This window comes from Betta splendens, chromosome 4 (genome assembly GCF_900634795.4).
Source record: "Betta splendens chromosome 4, fBetSpl5.4, whole genome shotgun sequence".
Classification (NCBI taxonomy): domain Eukaryota; kingdom Metazoa; phylum Chordata; class Actinopteri; order Anabantiformes; family Osphronemidae; genus Betta; species Betta splendens.
This window is the reverse complement of record NC_040884.2, coordinates 25138549-25162759: the sequence shown is the minus strand read 5'-3', so window position 1 is coordinate 25162759 and position 24211 is coordinate 25138549. Positions and strand designations below refer to the sequence as shown.

At 42.9% G+C, this 24211-nt stretch overlaps 1 protein-coding gene across 6 annotated transcripts; it reads right to left on the bottom strand.

Annotated features, from left to right (window-relative positions):
• Nucleotides 1–253: 253 nt before the first annotated feature.
• On the bottom strand, nucleotides 254–24088 carry zbtb7a (zinc finger and BTB domain containing 7a). 6 transcript variants are annotated; one of them, XM_055508504.1, is made up of 5 exons: nucleotides 15004–15627; nucleotides 13473–13603; nucleotides 11834–12397; nucleotides 10121–11013; nucleotides 254–8235 (listed from the first exon to the last, which is right to left on the bottom strand). In XM_055508504.1, exons 2-5 carry the CDS (start codon nucleotides 13554–13556, stop codon nucleotides 7800–7802), a joined length of 1977 nt encoding a protein of 658 aa, XP_055364479.1. In that variant the 5' UTR covers nucleotides 13557–13603; nucleotides 15004–15627; the 3' UTR covers nucleotides 254–7799. The 6 variants fall into 6 exon arrangements, with proteins under 6 accessions (XP_055364479.1, XP_029002803.1, XP_040926383.1 ...); XM_029146970.3 differs by lacking the exons at nucleotides 13473–13603; nucleotides 15004–15627 and adding an exon at nucleotides 24006–24088; XM_041070449.2 differs by lacking the exons at nucleotides 13473–13603; nucleotides 15004–15627 and adding an exon at nucleotides 20817–20987 and having other exon boundaries at nucleotides 11834–12393.
• Nucleotides 24089–24211: the final 123 nt, after the last annotated feature.

Here is a 24211-nt window from a genome sequence, read left to right as displayed (position 1 = left end):
TTCTGGTCGATGCAGGGAACCATCTCGTCTTAACGGGCTGTCATGCGCATAAACAACAGACTGGAGGAATACATGACATAACATATTGTGATTTTTACTTTGCTATAAAAATGTTTGTGGTGTTTAATATATTTATATAGTCATATTTAAAAATATATTCTATATTTAATATATTACATATATATTTTATTTTTTTTTAAAACAGATACAGTCTATATATACACATAAATAAGACAAAATTAGTCACACAAAAACCATTGTAACCATTGTTTTTAATAGAAAGACTTTTATATTCTTTAAACCAGACAACCAGATGCCAGACATTTTTGGATATATTTAAAAAAGAACAGAACAAAAAAATGACACAAAAATGGAATTATATGGTTTAGATTGTGTGGATTTAGTGGTCTCATACACAATTTTTTTGTCGCCAAAAAGTGCAAATTCTCTACAAGAATCACCTCCCAACCCCTTTCTACCCCTGCAGCTTCCAACAGGTACGGACTGACAGAGCTTTACGCTAAGAAAAAGGGTGTTACGAGAACGCGGGTTCAATACAAATAAATAGGCAATCTGTCACCGCGGGAAGAAAACGGCTGCCGGAGTTTGAAATGTTCGATGATGTTACACATTCTGGCCACAGTTGGTTCAATTAGTGATGTCACAGCAGGTATTGTGCCGTCGGGACAGAGCTGTGGTAGCACGGAACTAGAATGAATGTCTAGCAGACAAGCCTCGGAGCGGTTTTCTGTCCACCATGCATTGAAACGGTCCAGAACGTCCAGGTTTTAGAAGGGGGACATTTTTGCATTTGCAAAGGTACATTGGACATGTCTTTAAAGGAATCACAGCTAAAAATCAATCTGTTATAAATAGCCTATTGGTTTCTCCCAAGTTAAACCATTTACAGAACTGTAAATTTACTGAATATTTACTAGGATTCATTTCTTTCTTTCCTCTCTACTGCAATATTCTTGATTTGACATAGATGTTGAGCCCCTAGAAAGTTTCTTGTACTGATTTGCAAAAGTGCATGATGGTCATTTGGCCATTTCATTCGATTCAATCATTGAAGCTTTATACGGATACCAGATCCAACTTGAACTATACATAAAGGGTGTTATTGCAGACAAAGAGATTCTGCAGTGGATACAACACTGCATGTTTAACATTCAGCACAGCCAGCCTTCTCAGAAAGCTTTGCAATTGTTACAGGTTTCTTTCAAAAGAAAAAGGAGTCTCCCAAAAGGAGCTCGAATGGCCTTTCTCCCAACGAGATCTATGACAGTAGGCAAAAAGCAGGTAGGGGGGAACCTGTCACGTATACCCCTCTCTACACGCCATGATTACTATGCATTAAGATGCATATAATAGGTGGTAGTTTACCAGAGATGTGTTTATGTCCAGATCAGCTGGCAGTTTGAACCACCTCCAACCCAGAAACCAAATATTCAAGTTTTTTGTTCTTTTTAAATTTTTCATCATATTGTTTTTTTTTTTCATTTAAATAATCATCTGCACTGAGAAAACAAACAAAAAACAGCAACAGGAACAACAAAATACCAACAATAGTGATAACTTTAAAATAAAAGCACACAAAAATCAGGATGGCCTTTCGCAAAGTGCTTTGTTACAATCGCAGAAGCTGAAAAAGGCAGTTGGGTAGCGGAACACGGGGGCCTTTTGATCTACCGGTCACACAGCAGAGGGATAGTGAAGCTAGACAGACTGCCTGAAATAGCCAAAGACAGAATGTTGACCGTTTCTTTCTGCCAACTCCAACTCGCATGTTTTACATCTGCAAAAACGTCCAGAGTGGGAATCACAGTATGAAGTTATGGAATGTATCCTAAATTGGTTTAGGTGACTAAAAACTGGAACTGTCTCTTCCTCCAGACCTCATCATCTCCCTCCTGCCTCCCTCCCGTCTCTCCTGTCGATTCCCCTGCTGAGGGTGTGTGATCTTTGATCAAAGGCCAGTCAGCAGCAAAGACTGAATCCGGAGAGAAGAAGAGCAATGGGAAAAGAGCGTGAGAGAACTTGCAGCTCTACCCTGCATCTTTCCAAGCCCATCTCCTTTCAAAAGCGCTACAGTCTAGACTATTAAGACCGAGTCTCCAGTGGCTTCACTCCCTCCAACAAACAATTTAATCAATATTAGATGGAAAAATACACTAAGTCACAGCCACTTTACAAGGAGGAAACTGTTCCTGCTTTCAGTCTTCTGGGAACTATTATGTATAATATCGGTGTGAACAAGGAAGCAGAAAATCAGAAGTAACCTGGAGGGAGATCAGACATAGGACAAACCGAGCACAGAGTAAAACTAATGCATAGCAGTGTATTTTCCACCTGAGTAGTACTTACAAAAGACAAAAGAGTTCAGCAACATTCTCCTTGTTGCAGTTTCCCAATGTGAAATCTGAGGTCGCCTCCTTTGTATTACAATTCTTGTCATAATGTGGCAATGCAAATCCCAAGAGCTTAGAGGACCAACGGTCACCTGGGCTTTCTAACCTCATCCCCGAAACCCCCCGTTTAATCCTCCTCCCTGTACGCCAGCATTTCTATCCCCACAGACTGTGAACGGCTCCCAGTGAAAACTGTCCCCGCGAGGCTGAGAGCCGCCAACAGACAGCAGCCTGCCTCTCAGGACCCAGGGCTGTCTGCGAAGGTGCCAGAGCCACGCTGCGCCTAGCGCCGTACTGCATATGCTGCGCTCAGCTTGCTGTGCATGGAGAGCCTCGCGAAAAACACAAAATCACATGTGCAGCGAAATGACCAAGCAAATGAAAACAGTCCCGCTTTTCACGCAAATCACTACAATAACAGTCGCCCCATCCTGCTGTGTTTGATTATTTACAGTTATCATTATTATTATAGCTGTTGGTCATCAATGTTTCTTGGCCTTCTCAGATTCACCAGAAATCTTTGATAATAGATAAAAAACATGTCAAGGTCAGTTTTTGAAAACACTTCCTCTGAAGTTCTGAGACGGTGCCAGTGAAGCCTGTGTCAGTGTAACCTGGATCTGGGGCTGAGGCCGGGCACACACCAGTGGTGGAGCCATAGAGGCTGGTCAAGACGCAGCCCTGGTCTGATGGCTAGCTGAGATGTGTATTACACACATCTATTCAAGTAAAGCTTAAACAGCTGAATGATCAGATTCTGTGCCAAAATAACGAGCTTTTACTATTTGATCTTGAGATATGGGCAGAAAACTATAATGGAGAAAAAAATAAACAGAGAGGTGTGAGTTTTGTCAGTTCCTGTCCACTTAAGGCACACTGTGGCCCATGATGTTGCATCGTCCACCTGGTGGGAACGAGCCTCAGCCTCACACTGCACGACATGACTGTCTGGAATATAAAAACAACAGGCATAGTGCTGCTCTGAAAAGGTCAAAAGGTCCCAGTCTGCTTCATTTAGAGTACATTTAAATACTATCCAAATAAAAAAAGAAAACTCCAAATCAGTGATGACCAAATTAACAGTGTTCAACAATAATAATATTGACATTTCACAACATATTTCATGATTGTTTAAAAAAAATCCATCTTTAAATTTGAAAATAATTTAAACCTCGGAGCAGGCCCAGCTCAAATGTTTTTGGACAGGTTTCGCTACTTTCTAGGAGTCTAAACATACACAATTAACTGTTATCATCCTTTCTAGTTACCACCAAAAGCTGCATTGACAATCTTGTTTAAATTTAACAATAAAACTCTATTAACCCAACATTAGATTGATAGCTTAAAATTTCCGATGACTTGAATCATCATGTTTCCTTTGGTATTTATTGTTGTTGGACGTCTGTATATTTCTTAATACACTGTACATTATTATTTCTATGGAGGGGTTGGATGGAGTCTTTACGAGACCACTGAGTAATAACCACACTGCTCTGTGCTCATGGAAACTTGCAGGCCATTCTGAGGTCTCCTGCCCCTCTCCCATAAGCAGGACAAGGACATTTAATGTTAGTGCAAACTTTTGCTCTCGCAGCTAAAGCACCATTTCCAGTGCTATCAGGCTTTATATCCATAACCCCACCCAAGCACCCATTTACCCCACCCGCCTGGCACAGCAACACAAAACCACGACCCCCAACGCTCACTCACTCACTCGCACGCTCGCTCACTCACTCGCACACACACACACACACACACACAGCCATGTAGTCGTTAGAAAAAATAACTGTTGCACAACATGTTATTTTAAGAAAACTGAGTGTAGATAGACAGAAAAAAACTATACATCTTTTAAACCTCTGATTCTTTTGTCCACAAGAATACAAAGACAGAGCTAACTGTCTAAAAGCTAACTCAAGTAAATATCTGGATGGTTCCGAACACATTTCTGCATATATATTCAAAAGGAGGGCATCTGTGTGTAGCTTAGTCAGGGAGGCCCAGTCTGTATAAATTATAGACACACTTTCAATGCTTCTAGTTTACAATAGACCAGTGAGGGCAAAAACAAACAACAGCTTTGGTTTATCAACAAACAACAAAAGATTTAGGGGAAGGTAAAAATTATTTTTAGGATGGTTCACAGGTTAAAAAAATCTGCCACAGCAAGACAAATAGGGTTTAAGACATCCATATCAAGTACCACTGTACATAGAGACCATAAACCTGGTACACATCCCCAGCTTGCATTGGTCTGCCCACGGAGGCGAATCTGTGCAATCATAAACTCCATCTTTACATCTTTAAGCATCCATCATCATAACAGAGAAGCAAAAAAAGTAAAACTCTCAAGACCTAGCAAACGCATGACAATGACCGACAAGGGTAAACAGAGAGTTATGCAAATCTGCACCTAGAGAGCTACGAAGTAAAAAAAGAAGCCACTGCCCAATGAGTTGTATATAGCAATATGGTATTTTTGCTTGGGTGGTACCGTAGGCCTATTATCACTGTGGTTCCTCAGAGAACATGTGTAGTTATGAGAGTAGCTGGTGAACAGATGGGGTAGACACAAAGTTTGTTTATCCAAGCTTGTCCTGAGACCCTCCAGCCTGCCAACCAGCAATGTGTGCTACACACACACACACAAACACACACACACACACACACACACACACACACACACACACACACACACACACACACACACACACACACACACACACACACACACACACACACACACACACACACACACACACACACACACACACACACACACACACACACACACACACACACACACACACACACGGTGCCCTTTTTTCTTGGTCTCCTACTTCTACCCTCTTACCTAACATTAAGAGAAAACAAACTAGATTTCTTGCAACAACTAAATTCAAGTGCAATCAGTTACATGGATAAATTGAATCTTTTGTTAATGTCACAACACTTGACATCTTTGTACTGTATGTTTCTGGTTTCTCTTCTAGAGGTTTTACATTTCTGGCTTAATTATTTGTTGGCAGCTTGTGGTCAAACTCAAGCAAAACCAGCTAAGGAGCTCACTTTACCAGTACGGACAGAAAAAGGGCCCATCTCTTTTACAACTGAGTTTTTTTTTTCAAAGTACCCGTTTTGTTGACAAAGGTGCCCTCGTCAGTAACAAAGTGCTTTCTCAACCTGCCTCTTTCCAGTTGGGGTGCAAAACGACTGATGGCCTAATGTGAGGGTGGGGGGGGGGTCTTCTTGTCATGCGTGCTTTCTTATCTCAACTGTGCTAGTTTGGAAACCTAGGCTTGAAAAAAGACTAATTGGATATTTTAGGATGAGCAAATATAGATGTGTGAAGTCACTGACAATCACAGATATGCCAGACCTGGTGTTTTCCCATTTTTGCCCCATAAAGGACAGGATAGCTGGACCCAGTGAGTGCAAGTGTGTGTTCGCAACCGAGAAAGTGCATAGGGGCTGGCAGCTCGAGGTGCATGTTTGAACAGGCTGTGGCTGACTCACACAGTGATGATGTGGCCAGAGGGACCCCGGCTGCCACACGCACATATACAATCACATACACACACACACACATACAAGCTAAACTGCCAGCACCAGGCATCCTACCCACAGTTACACCAGGCTCTAATATAATAATATCCCCTACAGGCTGGTTTGCGGGCATTAGAGGACTACAGAGGGAGAGAGAGGGAGAGAAAGGGTCTGATTTGATCCCCTCCTGCCTGGAAACGTGGCTGAGCTGGGGGAGATTATTTTTTGGAATGCAACAGACATTGTGAGATCCCGCTCCCCTTCCCTTGTTCCCCTCCCCCATCAACCAGCTGCAGCTGTGCTCCTATTTGGCCTCACAACTTGGACAGGTATTTATTGCTCTCTTCATCACACAGGTTGCCTCACGGTTGTGTGGTCCCTTGGGCAAAAAGAATGGAATAAGTATGATACATAAACCTCATCTCACTCCCTCTCCACAGCAGCCCACCGCCTTTTAATATACCTCTCTCTCACTCTGTTGGATATCTTTAGTAAAGCTGTGCAAACATAGACAAAAAGGTGCTCATCTATCTCTTCTTCGTACGCTTTGTCACTCTCACTGGGGCTCCCTGCCATTCCTTTAACCTGCAGTTGGTTAAATGCTACCCGTGCCTTGTAACACAAGGACAGATTCCGAAAAACTTATGCACATTCATTCAATCGACCTCCTCGTCCTTTGGGCAGGAACTATACATGTCAAGTGTTAACGTTTAGGACAAATGGGTGACTTGATGTTTCTTCAAACATTCATACAGTTTTTTTTCACCCACAAGCTTCACTCTGTGAGAAATATGACTTCAAGCCAAAAAGGAAAAAACCCAATTGGTAAGTACACCTCAGCATCAAGAGGGGACCCATGTCATATCACCACCTGCTGTATATACATGTATACAATTATAAAGTGTCAAGTACCCAAAGCAGTCAACATAAAGGAACAACAAAAAATTAAGACATAATCAAAACAGAAATGCTGAAATTGCAAAGTTGTGAGGGATAAGAGGCAACGTAGTCAAGCGTAGTCTAACAGATACATTAACAATGGTAGTGCTTCAGAAACACAAACCCTCCACCCCTCAATTTGCCAAGACTTGCAACTGGCGAGCCCCCGTAAAGTGGATTCGACTCAACATGAATTCGTTTTTTTTCCCAATAAGAAAAAAATGCATTTTTGTAGAGTAAGTAACACTTCAATCAAACCACTGTCTGATTCTTTCTGGATCATTTGGGGAAGAAATGTTGAATCAAAACTGTGGTGAATTTTCCTTGCATATGCCATATTGTGGCAATGTTGTTTCTATGGTAACTGTACATTTCAGACCTGCAAAAGAATAGAAAAAGAGTTGCTTTCACTGGGAGGATTTGTCCTCGCTTCACCCGTACAGCAGCCAGAAGGTGCTTGACAGACACCTTGCTTAGAGCTTGAAGGCTGTGAGGACAACACCAGTAAAAATCTAAATCAACTGCATAGTTGCTCAGAGTTTCTTTATATACCGTACATTTGCCTAAGCACATATGCCAATGTACAAAATCTCTAATATTATGATAAAGAAAAAGAATGGCCCAGAAAGGGGACAAGATGGGTGCATGATTTGAAGCGTTCTTTGCTCTTTAACAGACTCAAGTGCTTGTAAATCTACTTTGTTCCCTAAAGTAAAGGAGAAAGAAATATAAAGATTCAATTTTTGTGACACCCTGATTTGGTTTAAAGAGGAATAGTTAGTTGTTTTGTTTTTTTTTAAGTTTGCCTTTGCATGTGTCTTCTCCTCTCTGTCCATTAGCCTGTCTCACAGGCAGTGCAGAGTGACTATAGTGTCCATCATTGTCCTCGCTGCCCCTGCAGCCTCAGGGTCCTGCCTCCCCCACCAACTCCTGCAGCTGAGGACTGTGTGCATGGGCTCCAGCTACTCCTTCCACCTCCATTGCTGAGGATGCTTCAGACCGCCGCCGTCCCCTTATGGTACGAGGCCCAGAACCTGTGTCAGAGCTGGGGTTCAGCAGGCTCAGGGGGGCTTCGAGAAGCCCTGGCTCTCGCACCCGAGGCTTTCGGCCTCGGCGAGAAGGGACGCCATTGCAGCCGTCCTTCTTGAGGTGACGGTGCAGGTGGTCTGAACGCACAAAAGTCTTAAAGCAGCTTGTGCACTGATAGGGGCGGAGGCCAGTGTGTACACGCATGTGGTTCTTCAGGTCATAGTTGTGAGCAAAGGCGGCTCCACACTGCGTACACAGATAAGGCTTCTCTCCTGTATGCTTCCGCATATGAACCTTGAGCTTGTCCTGCCTGGAATGAAGGAAAGTAAAGACGGTCACATTATAATACACAGACATTTAAAAACCTAATGAACCACAACTGTTTGAATCCATACAGTACAAAGAGAGACTTTAATGTTTTCTTTTCTGCCTAATTGATGAAGTTACGCAACATCATACACACATGTAACTCTGAATAAATTATTCATTCTCTCTTGCTCTCAATATGCTTGGGTCGGTTTGATTTCCTATATAACAGACACTGTTTGGAACTTGCATTAGGATTGTTGATGATCTATACTGTCTTACTGCACACAAGGGCCCTACACCGAGACAAGAAGCATATCGTCAGTCTGCATTTTTATGATTTGGTAATTGTAGGGGCAATATAATAATAATAATCCTTGAATTCCTTATTTTTCTACTCCTCTGCAGCATTACTGAGAGGCACATAAATACATATCATCAATTTAGAAGTCCAGCAAATTTAATATAAAAAGTAGTTGACACTTCAGAACAAACCTCATGGGTAATGTTAACAACTCGGCTAATTTATGAGTAACAGTGACTCGTCTAATTCTGACATCATCTAATTACATCTTGGAAAATGTTTATGCTGTGTTGATAACCTGCCGACTAATCTTTATCAGGCTGCCTTGGCCTTCATCTTCTGTTCCACCCTCCTTCCCCCTTCAGCCCTTCCTAGTTTCTCTAGGACCCAAGCTCTGTAATTGCCTAACTATTCTGCACCTGGGGCAGAGGGCTCTTAAACAAGCAAGTGTAGTTAGGACAAGTTCTTTTTAACACATGCGCACACACATGCCATGTAAGTGGATTAGACCTCATACAAGTAAACAAATAAACCCACTGCTTACAGTTTCATACAAACGGTGTTCTAAATATAAAAACCTGCAAAGATAGTACACTGGTGAGGAGGAACCCACAGTCACACACACAGGCCAAAGCTTTGTAACGAAGTGGCATAGGGACAGGTGAATTATTTAAAGGACAGGAGTGATTTATTACCGTGTGAGGCACACTCTTAACCCTGATCAAATAGGATTAAGATTACAATATCCCCTTCCCACTGCTGGTCAAATTTAGCCAGAAGGCAAATTCAAATAGGTCTTCCCTACCTGGCATGCCAGCAGTGGTTCTCGATATTTCTAGCCTACTGCATCTATTTCCAGCACAAGTCAGCTGATTAATTCATTAAAGGAATTATTTCAAGGAAAAGCAGGACTCCTCAATCCGAGGAAAGTCTCTGCACTCAAGTCTAATGCAGTAGACTAGCCAAATGTATCCAAATGGCACATGGCAGATTTCATTAAATAAGTAAAGGAGGTGTGACACAGAGAGAGCGAGGGGAGGGGAAAGTGTCACTAGTCTGCCTTTAGCAATAATCTACATAAGCAGAGATCAAAAGTTCAAATTACTACAATCGAGCACACAGAGCACCACACACGGACTATAATCCCCCTCTGTATCAGACCAAAGGACTTTATAACAGCCCTCCGCCAGATAACACTGCTACGGCACAGCCTGCTTTTATAGGACCCCTATGTTAAATTCCAGGACTTTGCTATGAAAGCTAACATAATAAAACAGACCTTTATAACCATCTGACCACCTTTCTTAAAGGAAAAGTACTACAAACTTTTCACACTTTCATGAAAACAACATTAAAGTTTTGTATTCATCACCAAAAAACAAAACAAAGCAGGGCTCACTCAACCAGAGATCAGGGTAAACATCTAAATTCTCAAACTCTTAATGCAAAGCTAAGTTGGTTAGTGCTAATGCTCCTGCTCTTGGCTTTGCTGTGTTTCCCATTGCTGGCTGGTTTGCCTTCAGTGCCAAGTCCAAGACTATTAGTACATGTGACCTGGTGTAGTCACTTCATTAATTGGGCTTACCTGGTAAAGCGCACTTTGCAGATGGCGCATTCATAGGGTTTCTCTCCTGTGTGCGTTCGGATGTGACGGGGTAGCTTGCCTGCTCCTTGAATGACCTTGGAGCATATGGGGCACTTCTGGAAGGCCTTAGAGCGCATCTTCCTCTCTCCTCCAGCGCCTCCTCCACCCCCGCTGCCTCTCTCTGCAAGCCTTCCCTCCGCTCTGCCTCCTCCTCTGTCTTGGCCCATACTGCCCCGTGACAGCCAGAGCGGTGGCACTCCCTGTGTCACAGCAGCAGAAGCTGTATCCTCATGCTGTGTGCTGTTAAAATAATTCAAGTAAAATTCCACGTCGGGGCTATCCCCATCTCCTTTTTCATCCCCAGTCGCTGCGAGCTCCTTCTGCCTTTCGATGGAGTCCATCATATGCTGCAGGAGGGCACTGGCTGAACCCCTCTCCCTTACTATCATCTCTCTGCTTCCATCGTCCACCTCGGTCTCTTGCCCAAGCCTAGACTCAGGGGGCAGAAATGGGTGCCCATTTTGGGATGGAGGGTAGTACGACGACCCCAGGGTCAATCCATTTCCCTGTGCTACATCACCGTCGTCTTCTTCCTCTTCATCCTCATCCTCTTCCTCTGGATCCTGTGTGGGGGCTTGGGCCAAGGCAAGGGCTAAGGGGGAGTAGTACTCACTGGGGCCACCAGGAGCCCCGTTGCTGGGGCCGTTACCGTGGTTAAAGTGCAGGTGTGTAGGCAGGTCCCTGAGCTCTGGCGTGCTGCAGCTGCTGCTCCAGTGTGCCCCTCTCTGGAAGTACTCTAGGTACTCGCGGGCCCGCGCATGGTTGCCCTGCTCCCTGCCTCCGCTACCTTTTCCCTCCTCACCTTGATCTTCCTCTCTTCGCTCACTGCCCGCCTAGAGAAACACGATTGGGATAAATGAGCGAAGCAGAAAATAATAGTCACTGTAAATTTGCATAAAGAAGGAGAGAAAGAAGTACAATGGAAAGAAAAAAAGTACATTTTGAAAATAGCTTTGTAAATTACATGATGGGGGGCGGGGGTGGGGGTGGGGGGATTACAATGCCTATCCTCAATGGCTTCCTGAAATGTGTACTCACAAGCTAAATACTGCAAATGTTTACACTTCTGTATTCACAAGCTCTTTAAGTCAGACAGCGCTGAAGTATTTGTGCCTTGCTAACAGAAGCAAATGTGTGACAATACATAGATGGAAATGATGGACCACAATCTGCAATGTTAAAGGAAGCCGTTTGACATTTAAAATCCCGGAGCCTGTACAGGCCTTTGATATCAAGTGAGACAAAGTTGAGATTATAACATTGTGTCAAGTGTGTACTCTGATGCACTGATATGCTGTGCATGATTACATAAGAGAAACTATGATATGCTGTGGGATGTGTATGCAAAAGGCAAAGTAAGTGTTGAACTAAGCCCAAGGCTGTGGGCGTAGTGAAGGCACTGATAAAGTTAGAAGCTTGAATATGTCGACTGTCTATTGAAGGGGGTCATATTATGACTAGACACCTCACTCCTTAAATAGCTAATTTGGTGCCGAACACGTGAAGTGTACTGCAGCTTAGAATGTTTTGCTCAAAATTCATTCAGCATTTACAATTTGTTGATTATTGCCTCACTAACTTGGAAAGACAGGGTGGGTCAAATTAAAACTTAAATTAGTTCTTAACACTTCTAGTTCTATAATGATCTTGTACCGGCGGGGAGAGCACTTTGGTGTCCAGCAGGTGTGTACAGACGTCCTGGACAGGTGGGATTTCCAGAAGGCGTGCAGCGGCAAGGATTTCAGCTACGCTTCTGTGACTGACTGTCAATGTGGCTGTGTAGGCAAAGTCTAACAAAGCTCCCAGAGCCTCCGCTGCCACAAAGTCAATGTTATATATGTTCTGCTGGTCAGCAGCGGCCCCTGAAGTGAAGAGTTTGTGGAAGTAGGAGCTGCAGGATGCCAGGACGGAACGGTGAGCCGGGAACTCGCCATCTTGGGTGACCAGGAGCACGTCACACAGCAGGCCACTGAGCCGCTGCTTGTTCAGGCTCCCCAGGATGTCTGCACTGTGCTCGGGAAAAGGGATTCCCACGGGACCTTCCTCTGCCTCTCCAGCCCCTCCTCTCCATCCTCCACCTCCGCTGCTTGCTGTCCCTCTGAGCCGCCTTCCACCTCTCCCTCCGGCTCCTGACGACATCTTCCACCAGCCTGCCGCCGAGCCGCCTAACACAGCCCCCACCTGTGTATCCGTCCTGCCGTCTGTCCGTCTGCCTGTCTGGTGAAAAGAAATGGGATGGGGAGAGATGAAATGGGTGGGAGGGATACAGAGAATAATACATCAGTTCATGGCATTCTTTTTGTGGATACAGAAAAACATTAATATTAATGCCTAGTGATAAAGATAATGGATGATTTTCCATAGACACAGAGAAATACATGTGGAAACACAACCCCAGTACAAAAAGGAAAATGTTTCTGGTTTACAATTGAAACTTAAAAATAAATAAGAAACTTGGGCTTAGAGCAACACTCACAACTTGCGGAGGTTTCATAAAAGCCACACGTGAAAAATGTCAGCAAAATAAAAACAAATTTACTTTATGTCAGATATCCCGAAACAGATGTTGCCATCGGTTTATCTAAAAACTTTAATTGAGTGTGTCTACATTGTTTGTATTTTTATGACCATCACACGAGTTCACAGTGATACATGTAAACTCTGAATGTAAACTGATATCTTTATTCATTATTATTATTATTATTATTATTATTATTATTATTATTATTATTATTATTATTATTATTATTATTATTATTATTATTATTATTAATAATAATAATAATAATGTCTTGGCAATGCAATAAGATTTTTCACACCAACACATTGCTTTGAAAGTGCATTTTTATACCTAGTGCATTAATATTGAAATCCATCACCATGATTTCTTCTAATTATTCTGCCCATTTGATCTGAAATGCTATACTTCACAGCAAATGTTTTACATATGTGACACATTTTGATGCTGTAAATGTTATATTTTGTAAGCAGCAGCCCAGCCAAAAAATAAAGTAGCAAAAACAGCCAATTCAGAGACTCTGAGGAGCACTAAATCTCAGAGTCTTCCAAGTAAACAAAAACATGTAATACAGTGACAGAGAAAGCATAACTAAAACTGAAATGAGTCAATATATCTGATAACAATGCAGCATGCATTTGGAAAAGGCTTTTCGCCTATTCTGAGAACACGAGTAGGTGAATCAAGTGAAGATGTTTAGTTAGTATACACAGTATGTGTGTACAGGTGCCTAGATGCCTGTTTCCTTCTTGTATATGCTCATACTGTACATACATGGGTGTGCATGAACTTGTTCATGTGTTCTGTAAGAGGTGGCGGAGGACAGCTAGGCAGAGGGCAGTGGGGATCAGAGTGCATGCTGGGAGCTAGGTTGTGCAGCTTGTGCTCTATGTCTGAGTTGAGAGCTGAAAAGAGAAAAAAGGGGGGTGGAGAAAAAAATGAGTGTGTTTGTGTGTGTGTGGCAGGGGGGACCTGTGGAAAAACTCCACAGGAGGAGGAAGAGGACACGCAACAAGCTGCGAGAGAACAGTATTAAAAGGGAGGTTGTCAATCCGGTCTGAGCTGGTTACCCCTCCCAGTACTGTGTGCCAAGTTTCACAAAAGGCTGTCCCCTCGCTCACGTGTGGGGGGAGATTAAAATGATCGACTGAAGCCTGCACAGTGGGAGGGGGGGTTTCGGTAGAACAAGCCACCCTCATTTTCTCTATTAACACACTCGTACACCAGCACATAACATCACAGAGGCATCAATAAAGCGTGACATACATGCACATAAACACACATATAGGAAATCCACACCCCTGCGATCCTCCATCTGCCAGAACGACCCAGCAGGGGGTGAGGCTGGGTAAGGGTGGGTGGGAATTTAGAGGATGCATTGAGTGGGCCGGGCTTAATAAAAGTACAAACATTCACACGGCATTCCTTCAGATCGGCCCTCCTGGTATGTTTGTGCTACACCCCACTACCAAACCTGCCAAACCTGGAAGCCTGTTCACCTGTGTTCACCTCTACTTCCCTCTCTTCAGTTATGTTCTAGCCGCACCTGTAAAAAGCAACGCCTATATGTCTCCACCTTGAAATCTGGCAACTTGTCAGCTCTGCTAACAGGTCAATGTTAGATAAAGCCTTTAAAAAGATACACACGAGTGCAGGAGAAGAGAGAATATGTTTGAGAGACAATGTTTGCTTCAGCTTTGTTCAAGATTGTCTAAATTAGTCAATAATTGAACTTCATTAAAACAAGGTCAAATAGAGCAGGTCATGGTTAGTTTCTTAATTAACAAAACTCTGATGAAAACAAACTGTCAGACATGCCCTGAACACACTAAACACATTGAATCTGAATATGCTTAAAGGGGTGGATGGCTCAGGAGGTAGATGGGTGATAGAGCAAGAAAAGCTACCACATGGCTACCAGTCAGTCCCTCCACAGGTGAAACAGATGCATTTGAGCCCATCTACATCCAAGCCGCGTTATACTGTCACACCGCACTAGCACTAGACCAGGCTTGGCTGCAAGCTTGCGTTATCCCATATACACAATGTTAACCCTGGGTCATGGCTTTGTGGGGTAAAGACGCTGAGAGAAGATCACAACACACACACACACACACACACACACACACACACACACACACACACACACACACACACACACACACACACACACACACACACACACACACACACACACACACACACACACACACACACACAACAAAGCACGGAGAGACTATTCCGCCACCTGTCCCTGAATAACCCATAAAGAGCAGTAGGAAAGAGGAAACATAGTGCAACAAACCTGATCCCGACACCTCCTCATGGCTTGAAACATTCCTTATCACTAATTCATGTCTGTGGGTGACAAATCCGCAGCCCAGCACAAAGCAGCTGTCCGTGTCCCTGTCGTTCCACTTCCAGGGAAGAGCATTTTCTCAATGCCCAGTTCGCGGGCACCCAGGCTGCTTTGCAAGTCAAACAACCACTGTAATACAGGACCCACCCATCTCAACCTCACCCACGCCACCTCTATCTCATCAGTAACGCTCCTCTGCCCCTTTCTATACATCTACACATACTGTCGCAAGGACAGATATTAAAATAAGACTTCAGGGACCAGCAACCGACAACCGTCATTCACGTTTTTCTTTTCAGTTGCCTGCACGTTTGTTCTTAATATCTATGCCCGGACAGTCACACCCAATTGGCATGTCACTCACAGACAAACATGTTGACATCGTGCTGTGGTTGCAGTTAGCAGAAGAGGTTTCATTTTTTGTGATATGCATGATTTGTGGAAGGACTGCTGAATTTCCATTCAAAGTATCTGTATCTTTGGCTGACACATACCAGTCATTCCTAAACACAAAGGAACAAACTGTTAACCCTGTGCAACCTCAGATGTTTCTCAGATAAAACAGCTAAATATATTCAATCATAAATAGATTATTGACACTTTTGAAGTGTGTTTTACTAGCAAAGATTTAACAAACTTACAGAAATGCTAGAGAAACTTATTGTCACTATATTAACATAGTCATAAAATTTATTTTTACTCGGAAAATTGAAAACAACCCAACTTTAAAGGTGAGCAGTCACCGTAGATTGAACAATCAATTCCCAAAATCACCATTAAAGCTTTTAGTAGCTTCTAGTAATAAAATGCACAGCTATAGTTTGTTTTATGTCATACATATTGTTAAATGTTAATAGAATATTGCTTTTTACTAATTTTCTTTTTAGGCTACTAAAGTATATAATTAGGTATTTAATATTTTCTTATAGAATACTGTACATATTTATCAAAATATATGACCTAATATGTGTTTGTATTGACATTACAGTGCAGCAGAAATACAGCAAATCCATAACTACAAACAAATGAAAATCCTGGCAACTGGAAGAAGTCTCTGCCTTTCTCACACTCTCTTTACCATTACTGTTTCCTCCTCTGCTCTCATTTCACTGACTATCTCCACTGGCCTCTATAGCAACAACCCTGGCAGGCACTGCTGCAAGAGTTGCAAGAGAATAGTCTCAATCAGATCAAGAAGGTTCAAGGTTGAAACAGGAGGATATTACCAGATAATCGGAATGGGAAGGGGGCGGCAGATCAGTGGATTCTGAACAATTGCAGTAGCCAAGTGACTCACTGCTGCCACTAGTGAAAGGAAACCTGATTGGTCACATTGGGAGCAAAGCAGGAAGAGGGTAAGTGACTGATAAAACTGAAGTTGTAAGGGTTGGTCTATGCCTGGCAGCTTTCACTAGAAACTAACCAGGAAGTGCTGCCAAAACACGAAGCCAGTGAAAAGGTAGTGGGCGAGGCAGGGTGTTCAGCTCGTAACTCGTGAGTATACTGTAGCCAAGGAATCCAGTTCATATGTCAATGATAAACCCACAAGATCTAATTCCCTTACCTGGTGCAACCTGCTTCAAAAGAGGAACAGTAACTGCCTACAAGATGGCCAAAGTTTAATGTGAGGAAGCTAGAGGGGGGGTTTATGATGTTCCATAAAAGTATTAGATAGCGAGGGAACAAGAAAAGTCAAATGTGTCGCTTCAACCTGCTCGTCTCCTGAACTCTCCCACTGTTTTACTTTGTCTTAATAATGTTTTAACGTTTACTCTGTAGCTACAGACTGGCAAAATATTAACAGTGTCTAGAAATAAAAAACAACATTGCTATTGAATGCAATACGATAACTAGAAAAATACCACTTACATTTATTAAAAATACAAAACTACAACAAAGCACTAATATAAGAAACGCCTTCTTGTTTTAGTGTTTTCTGAATGCTTAAGTTATGAGTCTTTTAACATGTTCTGGGACAGTAGCCTTACTCAATCTCGAGTCTAATAAAACCACGTCCACAGTCTGAGTTCCTAACATGCCCGAAAACGGCCACGGTGCCAAGCACGAAGTGTAACGAAATCTAACACAGGGCTTCAGGAACAGCACCACGCCAAACCCAGAACTGCCCAGAAGAACCCAAGTCTGCCTGTTCGTCAAGCCGTAGGCCCACTGCGAGCGTGCGCAGCCCAACGGGGAAAGAGGACTTCCTGTGAGTCTGTGGCAGGCGTGTAACAGAACCTACACTGTTATCAGATGACCAGCTCTTTGCTTGCTTGCTCTCTCTGTCCCTACTGTCTGACCCTTTCTCTCTCTCTCTCGCTCTTCCTCTCATCTGTCGCTCTCATCTCATCATTGCTCCACCGCTGTCTCAGACTCTGCACTGCACAGTATCCACCACACCACCACTTCCCTTTTTCTCTGCTGAGGAGGCAAAGCAGAACAGACCCACCCACCCTTCTATGCCTAGCCATCTTTTCATATAACCCACCAATTCGTCACTTATTTTATTCCAAAGTAACGTGAACATATTCTCTTCCTGTTCAGTTAACTTTCTTGATATGAGCTTCTAGTCTCTGTGACACAACACATTTATTATCAATATAACGATGCATTTTAATTCCAAAAGCCTTTCACCATTTGTCATGTCTTATAGTACATACAAATGCAAAAACCACTAGTTAACATTTCAAGTGTAACTGTTTTATTGCCCACGAGAAAAACATTCCATCCTCCTCCCCTCTCACTTTAATTTGATCAGGTTGTATTGCCCTCTCCTAATAAATGTCCCAGAAGAGAACAGAAGAAGCCCCTTTACTCCCCCTAGACCTCAGCACAACAACAGAAAAACAACAGAGAGGGGTCTGTCTGTCTGCCTAGCCCGGCTGGAAGCTGTAGTATACTAAGCAGCTGACCAGGGGAACCAAGCATTAGGGGGAAGTGAAGCTTTATTCACCAAGGAAGAGGCTGATGAAATATTTCAACTGTAGAATAAAGAGCCCACATATAAAGACAAAGATAAAGAGATAAAATAGCTGAGGAGCTGGGAGATTGTTCGGCATGTACAAAACAGTCGGCTACAGTCCATCATTTGACCACATAAACAAAACTTTAAAAACACAGGCCTGTTACATGCAGAGTAGTGCATGAAGCATGCCGCTCCAGAGTGAAGCCTCACACTGCCACGGAGACATCACGCAACCTGTCTTCTCAGTCTGTCTAAACCTGCTACTTTCAGGCCATAGCGGTGTAGGCACAAACATACAGGAATATCAAACTGTATTCAGCCTCACCGCCAAATTGATGGGTGGTGTCTTGGACCTGCCCACAGCCACTGAAGTCCCCTGCAATTCCCCTGGAGTCTATTGTTGGTAACACAGATGCACACGCGTGCATGCATGTGCGCACACAACATACACTCACACACAAACACATATAGCGTCCTAGTTTAACCTCTCTGGTGTGTACTTGAGCTAACTATGCTTCTCTTCCATAGTTGTACCTAGCAGGTAGCATTGAGTATAGCATGAAAACAATATTTACTGTAACTAATCATTTCTGTGACACTGAGCTGCATATGAAATGTCTTCAACCTTGTGCGCTGCCGCCTGCTGAGAAGCATTCCAACGCTTTCCCAGCATTTGGGCGTCTTCGTGTGCTATGCTCGTCTTACCCCCTCTCCATGCCCACACATTTAAAAAAACAAGTTCAACAAGTATGCAAAGCCAAAAAATATGCATCTGGTTATCGAGTAAGGCAGTCCGGGTTTCTGTGAAGTCTTTAAACCGCGAGCCACAAGCAAGCAATCTGCTGTTCAACAAGATGCTGGCGACTAAAGGGGGTGAGTGGAGTGGGACCAAAACTGATCATGGTGCGAGGGGCTGTGAAAGTGTAAAGTTAATCTGCAGGTTATCCAGTGTAGTGTACAAAGTTAGCAGAGCTTGAATTTTATTTTTAATATTGCACGGGCTTAGCCGAGGAAGCTTAACCTAGCAGTGGAATCCACATGTCACATATTCTCCCCCTCAGCAGGAGGCGATGTCACTTACTGGGGATGCTCAAATAAACTGTTACTGAACACCCCACCTGTACGCTGTCAGCCGTCACCGCGCTCTCTCCGCCACAGTCTAGCAAACATCTGATGCAGTGGTTCTTGTGGAATTACAGAAACACCCATCAAGAAGCAGCAGTACAGGATGTGCAACTTTCTTCATCTTCATTTTTTTCACACCACTAATAATAGCTGGGGTGCCACTTTAACACAGACATGAAAACAATACAGTAATACTGTGTGTTAATAAGATGAGGCAACATGGATGCACGATAAGCTTGTGTGTTTTTAAAAAGTTCTGTGCGCACCTTAAACTCAGCACTGACCTATTTGTCATCCGCTCGCTTGTCTGCAAGTGGGTCAAGAACTGTGAACTCTGTGAAGCCCCATTCACTCTCCTTCACGCACAACACACTATGATATTTAGTTCCTCCGCTCCCGTCATCTCTCGTCTCAGCCGCAGTCTACAGACAGTGTGTTTATGGATGTGTTGGGAGTGCTTACCAAAGAGACAGAAAACGTTGCCCGGACCCTATCTGCCTCCCCTGCCTGCCTGCCGGCCAGCTCTGGTGCCTCCGTCTCTGGGCAGGGCTACAGCTTCACCATACAGGAAACTTGCGAGTGGCCCTAGTCATACAGGCAAGCCCTTGCCTGATCCCACACAAACAGACGCCTAACCCCCCTCCCTCCCTCCCTCCCTCCCAACCACCGCCACTACCACCCCACCCCCTCTATTTTCAGCCCACATTCTGCCCTGCATCTTCTGCTCCCATTGGCTTGACAACTGCTCACTCACCACACCTCCTCATTGGGATAGGCTGGCGGCGGTTTCCTTTCCTGGATGGCCAAGGGCAAGGCACTCTGGGATACGGAGTTCTAAGCCCCCGTTTGACCTGCTTTGGAGCCCCTGGCGCGGACTACGAATCCCAGCGCTCTCTGCCCCCACCGCCCCCACTGTCTCCAAGCCTGCTCTAACGTAAGCACTCAGGGCTGAATTATACACTACAGTATGTTGCTAGCAGGCTGCCAGGTATTAAAGTACAGAGCAGCCGTCAAACAGGACTGAGCTCCGAATGAAAAAAAACAACAGATTTCAGCTTCGAGCATCAGAGCAGCAAGCGCACATCAGAGGTGGATTCTTTAATCAGCGCACACTCTACTGACATTTCCGACACACTTAAAACTCTTGACCTAAATTATGACTTATTCCTGTTCCACACAGTCTAATGCCCCTACACCATGCCCTGCGCACACAACTTACCCTGCACTCACTCGTTCATTCGCCACTCTGCTGAAAAGTTGTTGTTAGGCTTGTACCTTGTCCAATAGAATTATTTTTGGTTCCTCCTTCTCCTGGTTTAATACCCCCCACCCTCCTACATCAGCCCCCATCCCCCCCTCCTCCTGTAAGTGCTTCCACCTGCCTTAAAAGTTAATGCCTTGAACGCATCCTTTAAACTTTACCTCAAGATTCCCCAGAGGTAAAGAGCAGCACAGAGGAAGTACTTTAGAAGGATTAAAAAAAGAGGAACCTTAACTAGGGACTAGTGCTGCGACCCACCTCTCTTCTCTGGCCAACCCCCCCACCCTGCGCTCCTTTCTGCCCCCCTCCCTCATTCCTCCTTCTCTCCTGTCCTCCTTTGCCCTGCTCCCCTGTGGTCGACAGGCCCAGGGCAGCGAGCGAGGGGATGGCAGGGTGCCTTTAGCTCACCTGCAATGGCCGTGGTGGTGCTTGTTGTGGGTTAGCTCAGCCTTCTCCTCTCCTCCTCTCCGGAGCTCTCTCTCTCCCTCTCACTGTTGTGCAGCTTAAAGCCCCGTATGCGCTAACCAAGCAGCAGCAGATCAACTCAATTCCCTTCCTGGTTTCTGGAGGGCAAAGAGGTCCCTCCCTTTCTCTCTCTCTCTCACAGTCACTCTCGCTCCCTCTCTCTTAAAGAAACAGCATTCCCCCTCCGTCTCTTTTCCCTCCTTCCTCTGCGGAGCAGAAGTAAAGTAGAAATGTATTTGCACTCAAAAGTGCACAGTTGGAATAAACCCAATCAGCGATAACATACATCTTTAACCCCTGAGTTCCTGCTCTGCTTTCACAGCCATCGCCAACGTTTCCCTCACCAGGAAATCAAATGTAGGGTCTACGCGTAAACTTAGTTGTAACTCCTGTCTCTCCTCGCCCGCGTCATCTCTAGTCTTTTCCTTTTCTATGCGAGTCGAGTCGCACCCACCCATCCTATTGCCTGAGGTCATGATGTCCCACCCCAACTGCAAGCCATGGCACATTCCAGCACATACAGTAGGGGCTGCCAGCAACCCCCTCGACACACTCTTTGGCGCGGCCCCACATCTGTACACAGGTGGGGCATCAGAAAAGGCAGTTGTAAATTGTCTTCTCCACAGGAGAGAATGGCAAGTTCCCATGTGTAAATTTACAGCTCATGCACTTGATGTTGCGCCACTTGCAACCACCCACCACACACCCCCTCAGTAAGAGCAAGCCAGCCATTGTGCCATAGAGTGGGATGGAGTACAAGATGTATTCCATGATTCTCTTGCACCATATACCTTCCCAACCGATTATTTATATATATATATATATATATATATATATATATATATATATATATATATATATATATATATATATATATATATATATATATATATATATATAAACACACACACACACACGCACACACACACACACGCACACACACACACACACATACATACATACATAAACATATATACATACAAATACATACACACACACACACCAGAATATATATGTATATTTATAGATATATTTTCTGTTTCACTTTGCACGATATGCAAATTATGAGGAATGACAGTAACCGGTGCAGCTGCATAATCGGTCTTGCAACATTGAGCTAATGCACTGCTGCATCCTAGTAAACTGGCAAGGTAATGCTGAATGTTTGCATCAAAGATTGTGTTATGAAATATGTGTATATAACTTTAAAAATATTAAATATATATTTAACTGATAAAGATCTATGATTCATCAGCTAGTTATACTACTATAAACACATTATCTGACATGATCTAGTCTAAATTAAAGTTTATGAAGTTACAAAGTCAGTTCTTAATGTTTATCTTTCTATCTTTATGGTGAAATTATTTGCAGTTTATGTGGGTCAAGGAAAAATCTCTTTCATATTGTTCACAGACAGTTTCTTACTACTTTCAGTATACGCCTCAACCTCATAAATCCTAGATGCTCCCCTAATACGAAAACAAAGCAAAGCAGATATTGGCCTATTAACTATTCAAGCAAACAAACTTTTATTTGGTTTAGCTGATACTTGGGTGATTGCATAGAGTGCATTGTCATCATATCCATGGTAGAAGGCTACAGGTCTGAGAGTTTGGCCCAAAGATTGTGTGCTCCATGGCATTTTATAAGCTGATAGACCTCTGGCTTTTTAATATTGTTTAATGAGTAACAATAATAATAATAATAGGTTGTCTTTTGGCCATGAGCGTGATGTTTTATTGAGTGACTTAATCAACTGCACCTTCTAGTCACATATTGTGCAGAATGCCAATGAAATGAAAGCCTTCTAGACACATTTAAACATTACATTAAAAATGTTTTCCAAAAACAATATATATATATATATATATATATATATATATATATATATATATATATATATATATATATATATATATATATATATATATATATCTCGCTGGATAGCTCAATCGGTAAAGTCACAGGACTTGCATATATATATATATATATATATATAATATATATATATATATATATATATATATATATATATATATATATATATATATATATATATATATATATATATATATATATATATATATATATATGTGAAATAATAGGAAAATGTTGACTTTATAAAAATGTTTTTCAATATTATATAATATTATATAAAATTCGCATTTTACAATATATGTTTCTGCTAGTAAATACTTCCTTTTCCGGTTAAAGGTCACAGTTTGTCTCACATGAGCCATGTCACTGTGCTGCAAGCTTTGACACTGGCCTGGCACTGCACTGATAAACATGCAGGGGACCAAGCGAGAAGCAGTGACACACACCCTGCCTAGAGGGCGCTGTTTAGCACTGTCTTATATTAACAAGGACATTAGCCAGCTCTGAGACTTCAAAGGAACGGATGAATTGCAGCGTTTAGGCACTAGTGTCATCACATCTGCTATGCCACCTGGAGAGGATGCAGAGTGATGAGTTGTGACCAAAGTGAGAGGAACACAGCAGGGCATAGACTTTGACATAAATACAAGATTTTCACAAGTTTCCAGTTGTGGCCTAATTACTCAAAGTCAAAATTTGATGTTGTCAGCCCGTTGCAGCCTGAGATTATGTCACACATAATCTCACAGCTCTAGGCTTCTAAACCTAAACTAACTGAGTCCTTCCAAACAATTCATTTATTGACTGATATAAAATGCAAACTTTGAGGTTCATGTTTAAACAAAATCTTCTTTTACATAATTTTGTACTGCTAAGATAACGGTCACGTGTTGTTTTAATGCTAAAGTAGCCATTGATTCAGAATCAACAGTTAAGGTAAAATTAAGGTAAAGGAAAAGTATAGCTGCAACACAGAGCAACCTATTCTGTTTGGATCCCATTAAAAAGTATGTTTAAATCCCACTCCCAGAAGTGTGAAAACCTCTATTTTATTTATTGTGTGTTATTTGTGTTTCCCACCAAGCACACAACGGAGCTAGACGTAATTAATCAGTAGTTATCAGTTTGAGTTTCAAGTTTGAGGAACACGTGAGTCTAATGAATTTCTAGCCAAAAAAACACCAATGTTATTGAGACAATGGCCGTTAAAGATACTATGTCTTATCTTGAGCTGTTCTGATGATTCTTCACCTGTGGTATCAGTGACCGACGTAGGGCTCAGCAGCCGTGGTAAACAGAACCAGTATATGGACTTGGGCTGAAAAGGATACTGCTCATTAATCATGTACAGCATTAACCTGTGACTCTTTTGAGCTAAAATGACTATTGTCTAAATAGAAGGAAACAGCAATTAACAAACTATCAACAGCCTAAACTTTCACTTAACTGAATCTAAC